At 24.2% G+C, this 9081-nt stretch overlaps 5 protein-coding genes across 5 annotated transcripts; 4 read left to right on the plus strand and 1 right to left on the minus strand.

Annotated features, from left to right (window-relative positions):
* Positions 1 to 115: 115 nt before the first annotated feature.
* DICPUDRAFT_28986 (uncharacterized protein) lies at positions 116 to 1789 on the plus strand (the record flags this gene model as incomplete). The annotated part of the gene is made up of 3 exons (XM_003285155.1): positions 116 to 315; positions 407 to 555; positions 636 to 1789. The coding sequence occupies 3 exons, from the start codon at positions 116 to 118 to the stop codon at positions 1787 to 1789; spliced, it is 1503 nt and encodes a 500-aa protein (XP_003285203.1).
* A 271-nt stretch (positions 1790 to 2060) lies between these two features.
* DICPUDRAFT_76154 (uncharacterized protein) lies at positions 2061 to 3211 on the plus strand (the record flags this gene model as incomplete). Its single annotated transcript, XM_003285156.1, has 2 exons — positions 2061 to 2363; positions 2438 to 3211. 2 exons carry the CDS (start codon positions 2061 to 2063, stop codon positions 3209 to 3211), a joined length of 1077 nt encoding a protein of 358 aa, XP_003285204.1.
* Positions 3212 to 3528: 317 nt separating this feature from the next.
* On the plus strand, positions 3529 to 4874 carry DICPUDRAFT_45964 (uncharacterized protein; the record flags this gene model as incomplete). The annotated part of the gene is made up of 1 exon (XM_003285157.1): positions 3529 to 4874. The coding sequence occupies one exon, from the start codon at positions 3529 to 3531 to the stop codon at positions 4786 to 4788; it is 1260 nt and encodes a 419-aa protein (XP_003285205.1). The 3' UTR covers positions 4789 to 4874.
* A 68-nt stretch (positions 4875 to 4942) lies between these two features.
* Positions 4943 to 6212, minus strand: DICPUDRAFT_149073 (uncharacterized protein; the record flags this gene model as incomplete). Its single annotated transcript, XM_003285179.1, has 2 exons — positions 4943 to 5830; positions 5898 to 6212. The coding sequence occupies 2 exons, from the start codon at positions 6210 to 6212 to the stop codon at positions 4943 to 4945; spliced, it is 1203 nt and encodes a 400-aa protein (XP_003285227.1).
* Positions 6213 to 7183: 971 nt separating this feature from the next.
* On the plus strand, positions 7184 to 8333 carry DICPUDRAFT_76157 (uncharacterized protein; the record flags this gene model as incomplete). The annotated part of the gene is made up of 2 exons (XM_003285158.1): positions 7184 to 7729; positions 7794 to 8333. 2 exons carry the CDS (start codon positions 7184 to 7186, stop codon positions 8331 to 8333), a joined length of 1086 nt encoding a protein of 361 aa, XP_003285206.1.
* Between the last annotated feature and the right edge of the window lie 748 nt (positions 8334 to 9081).

Below are 9081 nucleotides of genomic sequence, written 5' to 3' on the forward strand. Positions count from 1 at the left end.
TTTTAATTTTTTTTTTTAATTTTTTTTTAATACTTTCATTTAATTAGATAAATTACATTTATATTTATATTTATATTTACATTATTTATATTATATTATATATTTATAAATCGAGATGTCATCTACCCTATTAGAAAAAACAAGAAATTTACACGAAAATGTAGAACGATATGAATTATTAATCGAAAATGAAATGAAAAATGAACCAAAAACAACTAAAGAAAGAGTATTACAGAGCCATAGAGTAAACCACTATTTAAATTCATCAATCGAATGTTCTAAACAATTGTTAAATATTTATACTGATAATGATAGGTAAGCACAAATATATAATAATAACCCAAAATTATTTTTAATTGAACATAATACTAATGATGACACTTATAATAATAATAACTTTATTTAGATCAAGAAAAGATGAACTAACATCAATATCAGGATTTGGTACAGAGCTTTTTAGTTCATTTTATGAAAAACTTAGGGAAATTAAAGAATATCATCGTAAATTTCCAAATATTAAAGAAGAAAGAAATAACGAACCATTAATATATATTCGTAAGTATTGATCAATACACATTTATAAAATTTACAAAATTGATATTAATTCTTTTTTTTCTTATTTCAAATTTATTTAGCAAATGTTCCATTCACAGGTAATGAATCGAATGGCAGATTTTTAGATTTAAATGAATTTTATGAACAATATATAAATTTACATTTCATTAAAGAAAAGAATATCGATTATATCAGTTACCTAACAAGTTTTTATAAGTTTCAATACAATGATTTAGTTAGAATGAAATATTCAGAATATAAAAAATATTTAGAATCACTTTTAGAATATTTATTAAGTTTTATTCAAAGAACCCAACCACTTTTTAATTTAATACCATCCATTTTAAAATCTGAAAATGAATTTAACGAAAAATGGGAAAAAAAACAATTTGATCCAACAACAGAAGAATCCAACAACAATAATGTAGATAATAATAATAAAGATAACAACGAAGAAAATAATCCTTTATATTGTAAAGCATGCAAGAAATTATTCGCATCAGAGAATGTATTTAATGGTCATTTAAAAGGTAAAAAACATATACAAAATCAAGAAAGAATGGAATTAAATGTCAATCCTTTGTTAACATTAAAATCTAGAAAAGGAAACAGTCTATTAGAATACAAGATCACAAGACTCTCTGAATATTTATTAGATCAAATCGAAGCAACTAAAGAATTTGTATTAAAGAAACAATCAAGAAGCGCAGCAGAATTAGAGAGTGGAGAGGGTTTATTGAATGAGGAGGATGAAGAAAATTTAAATATCGAAGATATTGAAACCGAAATTGAAGCACCAAAACTACGTATCGCCAATTATCCAGTCGATTGGAGCGGCAAACCCATCCCATATTGGGTTTATCGTTATTTGGAATTAGGTGTAGAATACAAATGTGAAATCTGTGGTAATCAATCCTATTGGGGCAGAAAAGCCTATGAAAAACACTTTCAAGAAGCAAGACACTCTTATGGTATGTCTAGTATCGGTGTACCAAATACAGTTCATTTCCACGAGATCACTAAAATTAAAGATGCTTTAGAACTTTGGCAAAAAATCAAATCTCAAACCAGTTTCCAACAATTTAAACAAGACAGAGACGAAGAATACGAAGATGAAAATGGTAATGTAATGAGTAAAAAGAACTACGAGCTTTTGGTTAAACAAGGTATTATTAATCCAAATAACAACAGCAGCAGTAATAACAAATCAACAGGCAAACGTGATCGTTCATAAAATTAGAATACAAAAAATAAAAAAAAACAATAAAAAAAAAAAATAAATAAAAAAAAATAAAATAAAATAATATTAATCAAACTATAAAAATCGAAACCAATAAAACTATAATAATACCATTAATGTTTTTTTACAAAAAAATTCTGTTATTTTTACCAAATTTTTATTTTTTAATTTTTAAAAATTGATTATTTTTTTTTTTATAAATTTTTAAACATTCATGCGAAATAATTGTTTAAAAAACATAAATAAATTATACACTCTTTATAAAATGAATACAGACGATTTCCCACCATTAGGTTCAAAACCAACTAGAAAAATAACTAATAAAAATAATAATAATAATAATAGTAATAATAACAATAATAGTAATAATAATAATAGTTTTTCATATAAACAAGTAACAGCTCCATCACAAACTACAACAACTGCTCCAGCACCAACTAGCTCTACCGACACTGCCACTACAACTCCAATCACATCTATTAGGAATGAAATTATTGATATTGGCGCAAATTTAGCAGATAAATCATTTGAAAAAGATATTGAAGATATTTTAAAAAGAGGTTATAATGTAAGTTTTTTTTAATAATAACTATGATCATTTTTAAATTATTGGTAACTAATTTTTTAAATATATAAATATAGAAAGGTGTTAGTAAAATAGTTATAACAGGTACTTCAATGAGATCATCTATAAAAGCACTTGAATTAATTGAATGGAATAAAAAGAAAGGTGGTATTGTCGAATTATATTCAACAGTTGGTGTACATCCACATGAAGCTGATCGTGCTTTACAAAATGGCGGCGATAAAATATCAAACGAAATAAGACAAATAATTAAAAATAACCCATATTCTGTTAAAGCAGTCGGTGAATGTGGTTTAGATTTTAATCGTAATTTTTCAACACGTCAAAACCAGATCGAAATGTTCGATAGACAAATCCAACTTGGTATTGAACTAAACTTACCATTATTTATCCATGAAAGAGACGCCTCCAAGGAGTTTATTAAAGTAGTTGAAAAATATACCTCTGTAAATAAAATGCCACGTTCAGTCATCCATTGCTTCACTGGTAACGAAGCTGAAGCAAGAGCCTATGTACAAATGGGCTTCTATATTGGTTTCACTGGTGTCATCACTCAAGAAAAAAGAGGTGAAGATTTAAGAAAAATTCTTAAAGCCGGTATCATTCCAATCGATAGATTAATGATCGAAACTGATTGTCCATATATGACTCCACACAGCATCGATCCAAAAGATAAACCAAAACAAGATCACAATTCTAAATTTATTCGTAACGAGCCATCATTATTACCATATATATTAAGAACTTTAGCCGAGTGTTATAAAGTTTCAGAGTCTGAAATGGCATTACAAACCTTTAATAACACAAAATTATTTTTTAATTTAAATTAAACAAAAAAAACCATTTAATTTTTCTAAAAATAGAAAAAAAAATAAAGATGCGTGCAATTTAAAATGTTTTATTGATTTAATTTTAAAATAGATTTGATAAAAAAAAAAAAAAAAAAAAATAGAACACCAATTCGATGAATTTTTTTTTTAGAATTTTTTTTAAATTAAATTTGATTTATTTTTTATTTTTTTAATTTTTTATTTTTTTATAAAAAAAAAATTTCTTATTTATTTCAAAAATAATTTTTTTAAACAAACCAAAAAAACAGATATTTTGTTGAAAAAAAAATAAATAATAAATATATATAAAAAAAAAGATGATGGAAGAAGAAGAGGATAATGAATTAAATTTAAATATACCAGTTATACCATTACTCGAAGATATAGGTTGTGCAGTTTGTTTAAATATTATTGAAAGTTGCTCTACTTTGGGATGTGGACATAACTTTTGTTTTGGGTGTGTTTCAGAATGTGTAAATAGAAATCATAAATGTCCATTATGTAGCAAGCCTACAACTAAAGAAAATATAGTCAGAAACCATCAATTTGACAAGCTTATAAAGATTATTAAATTTGAAAAAGAAAAATCCAAAGTAGTTTATTATGAAAATTTAATAAACAACAATAATAATTCAGCCAAACAAATAACAACAACATCAAACACAGCATCAAAAACCTCAGTAATTAATTTTATAGATGATAGCCAACAAAATAATGAATCCAACAACAATAACTCACCAGTTCAAAATATATTTAAAAAATATTTAAAAAACTCATTGATATCATTTGAATCATATTATCAAGATTTATCAAAACCATTCAATGAAAATTTAAAGAATTTAAGCAATCAAACTGAAAATACTATTAATACAATAACTTCAACTGTGTCATCCTCTGAATTGAATGCCCCGTTAGTAGAGCAAATCAGAAGAGAACATCAAATTAAAGAAGATAAGCTTCGTAAAGACTTTCAAGAATCCACCAAATATTTATTATCGTCATTGGAGGACTACTTGAAGAAAACTGCTGTTCCACCATCATTTATAAACCTATATACAACCATTTCTATTCCTGAAAGAGAGTTAGCATTTGACCATATTGCTTTAAAACCAACCAGTTTATTACCAGATATCCGTGAGACACTCATTAGACATTTAAACAACCGTCAAGAAAAGTTCCACTTTGTTTCATGGACAGATGATAGTCACTTTGTAGCAATCAAACCAGACTCTTTAAAAATTGATGGACAATCCAATGAAATCCCATTAACCGACCCACTCAGACCTATATCGTTCTACAATCTTCCACAAGGTTCAAAAATTGTTCTTAGGGGTGGAATAAATTTACAAGGTGATGCTCCTAAAGAATGTTTTAGATCATTATATACCGCAGGCACCAACCAAGAAATGGATTATTTCAGATGCTCAACCTGTAATTTAAATTGGGTTTGTAAAAATTGTTCAGAGTATTGCCATAAAGGCCATGAAATATCAATTCATCTTCTTAACCATATTCCAACCTATGGTTGTTGTTATGATAGTAAATATAAAGATTGCAAATTAAAAGTCAAGAAATAATAATGTAGGGTGTCATTTAGTATATATATACTAATTTAAAAATAAAGATAAAGATATAGAATCTTATTATTTTTTTGTATTATAATAAATGTAATTTTTCTTTTTATTATTTATTACTTTTTTTTTTTAAAATATATTTTTATTTATTATTATTTTATAACTTTGGATTTGGTTTAAATGAACATGATTCCAAGATAGTGGCGGTGGCATTACCAAAACCAATGCACATTGTTTGAAGTGAATATCTTTTGTTTGATCTTTCAAGTTCGTTAACCAATTTAGTCATTAAAATACAACCAGTAGCACCTAATGGATGGCCCAAAGCAATAGCACCTCCGTTTGGATTAACTTTGCTTATGTCTATATTTAATTCTTTTTGCCATGCTAATGCTACAGATGCAAAAGCTTCGTTGATTTCGAAAATATCGATTTCACTCAAAGAGAGACCACACTTTGCTAAAACTTTTTTGGTGGCTGGGATTGGTCCTGTTAACATTAACTCTGGATCAGATCCAACAACAGCAGTTGCTACAATACGGGCACGTGGAACTAAACCCAACTCCTTTACTTTTCTACCACTGACTAAAAGTACAGCTGATGAACCATCACTAATTTGTGAAGCATTGGCGGCACTGATTTTACCATTGGCCTTAAAAGGTGTCTTTAATGTTGCCATTTTTTTATAATCTACTGGTGTACGAATACCCTCATCTTTATCAATTACTTTGCCATCTGGTAAAGTGACTGGAATAATTTGACTTTTAAAATAACCATTCTTTTGAGCTTTATCTGCTAATTCATGACTTCTACCACTGAATCTATCAATTTCCTCTCTACTGATATTATATTTTTCTGCAATCATTTCTGATGATACACCTTGATGAAGAATCTTAAAATCAAAACCATCTTTAAAAGTCTCATCTAATTGCCAATCACTACCCATTTGAACAACACCCATCATTTCTACACCACAAGCAATAACAATATCCATATCACCTGATTTAATAGCTTGTGATCCAAAATGAACTGCTTGTTCACCTGACTAAAAAAAATTAAAATGTTAATAAAATAATTTATTATCATTATTAATATTATCAATTAATACATACACCACACATTCTATTTAATTGAACACCTGGTACACATTGTGGAAATTTGGCTTTAAGTGCTGCAAATCTTGGAATATTAGCACCTTGTTCTCTGACTGGTGTAACTACACCACAAATAACATCCTCTACAAGAGATCTATCAACTTTTGTATTTCTTTTCATTAATTGATCTAAAGTAGTTGCTAATAAGTCGATTGGTTTCATGGAATTTAAAGATCCATTAGAATAACCTCTACCAACTGGTGTTCTTACACAATCAACAATAAAAACATCCCTATCTGAAATTGAAACTGTGGTTGTTCTATTTTCTGACATGTTTATATTTTTCTGTTATATATATAAATTAAAATTTAAAAATTTAAAAAAATTAATTAAAAAAAAAAAAAAAATAATTATTTTATGACATGATTTTTAAACCCTTTTGTTAAAAAAAAAATAAAAAAATAAAAATTTATATAAAAAAATAAAAAAAAATAAAAAATTTATATTTTTCGCATCCTTTCTTAGTTTTTAAAAAATCTAAATATTTTATATAAAAAAAAAACTATAACCTATTTGGGGTGGTAAAATTATTATTATAATTAGGTGAGAGGTAAACAGTTTCAATTCTATTATACAGAAAAACAAGAGGTTAGAATGATATATTGGAAATAATATTTTTTAATTTTATTTTCTGTCAAAAACAAATTAAAATAATAGTGATTGTTGAAAAAAAAAATATACTAAAATAAATAAAAAACTTACCATATATGAATTAAAAAATTACTTTGTTGTGTGTGAACAACAACCATTTTTTTTTTTTTTTATTACTTGTTTCTTTTGTTTGTTTTTTTTTTTTTTTTTTTTTTACTTTACACAACAATACCCTATTCTTGTATTCTTAAAAATAAAGTTTATTTGAATAAAAATAACATAATAAACCACCCCACACAAATCCACACTTAAAAACACACATTTTAACACATATTTTAACACATAAATCACCAATTAAAATAATAAATTTACAGATAAATATACAAAAAAAAAAATAAAAAAAAGGGTATAAGTTTTATTTTAAAAAACAAAACAAATAAATTAATTTGTTTATATATTTAATTTTTTTATTTTATTTTTTTTTATTTATTTATTTATTTATTTTTAATCAAAAAATTAAATTAATAAACCATTTATTATTTAATGTTAATTTAATTTTAACTTAATTTTTAATTTATATATAAAATTATTTATTATTTATATCTTTTACAAATAAAATTTTTTAAAATATAAAATCATTAACATATAAAATAATGGGTTATACTAATTATAATAATAATAATAATAATAATAATAAAAATAATAATAGTAATAATGATCAAAATATAAACTATTATAATAATAATGATACAATTTCAATAAATGATGAATTTAGAAGTATACCATTAAATAATTTTGATGATATTTTCCAAATAAAGCTTAATAATGCTAAATCGGAAAAAGAAAATACAACTATACCCAATAAATACTCAATTATTATATTTAAAGATTTACATACAAATCAATTTAATGACTCTTTACCACTACTTTTAACAACCATAATAGATAACCCTATTCAATATAGCAATTTAATCGATACTATAAATCACCTTAAACTAAAATCATCATCCAAACTATCAGACTCAATCCATAGAATAATATTTATACTAGTGTTTTTAATCATTTTCTTTATTACATTTATAATTCTATTACTACTACCTTTTAACATCAATTACTATCTTTGGCTTATAGTTGTTATACCAATAATATTTATCTCATCTTATATTGAACAATTTATTAAAATTAAAAGTATTAAAAAAGTAAGTAATATTATTATTTATATACAATAAATAATTTAAAAAAAAACTAATATTGTTTTTATAGTTTATGATAGAGACTGAAAACACCCACTTTACATTGTCTAATATGAACGAATGGAGAACCCAAAACATTTCATTCAAAAGTATATTTTTTAGAAGAGACGAAAAAGGATTTCTTAAAAAAGTAGACTCATCATCAAGCCTTAACGATATCAAAGAATACCGTAACTTTTACCAAGGTCTAATTGTCGAATTTCCAAAGAATCAACTAAATCAAATCACAATCTTTAATTTGCAAATAATGGATTATAAAAAAATATTAAATAATATAAATAATCAAAATTATGAAAATTTTGATGAATTAAAAAAACATATAAAACAACAACAACAACAACAACAACAATCAGATCAAAATGAAACAATAATTGACGAAACTGATATAAACTATAATCAACATTTTATACAAAACTATTATAATACTTTGGGTTTGAATAAAAATACAACAATCACAAATTCAAATAATGCAACCACGACCGACATAAATAGTAATAATAATAATAATAATTGTTACATTAGTTACCACATTCCAAATTTTACAATCTGAATCTAAATCTAAATAAACAAAAAATTAAAGAAAAAAAAAATAATAAAATAAATGATTTTTATTTATGGATATAAAGAAAAATTTTATCACTTCGCACACACTTTTTTTTTTTTTTTCAATCACACCAAACAAAAAAATAATATACTTCGCTTTTAAATATCTGTAAAAGTGTCAATACCTGCCACACAACGGAGTGGACTTGTGTTAAAAAAAAAAAAAACAATATTGTCAAAATTATTTATTTTTTAAAATTTTAAAAAACCGTTTTTTTTTTTTTTTTTATGACTTTATGACCTCTGTGTGTCACTCTCGTAACGATTCTTCCCAAGAAAAAAAATTTTATACGCAATATATAATTATTATATATTAAATTAAAATTTTTTTTTATTTTTTTTATTTTACTTTTTAATAGATTTAAACAAACAATAAAACACCAAAAAAAAAGAAAAAAGTTTCCTTTTTATTCATTTTTCTTATTTTGCTATTATTATAATGTATAAATAAACAAATAGTATATAAATATACAACTATCACATCTACACTCACTTGCTACTCCTAAATTCTTATTGTTTTAAATCTCAAAACGACAAACTATTATTTATATTATTTTTATTATTTTTTTTTGTGTGTGGTGTATGTGTGTGTGTTGTTATTGTTTCTTTTAAAGCTAATTAATTACTAATATATATTTTTATTTATAATAATCAAAATAACAATATTTAATCATTATTTTATTTTCTATTCTTTT

This window comes from Dictyostelium purpureum (assembly GCF_000190715.1).
Source record: "Dictyostelium purpureum unplaced genomic scaffold DICPUscaffold_40, whole genome shotgun sequence".
In the NCBI taxonomy this organism is placed as follows: Eukaryota; Evosea; class Eumycetozoa; order Dictyosteliales; family Dictyosteliaceae; genus Dictyostelium; species Dictyostelium purpureum.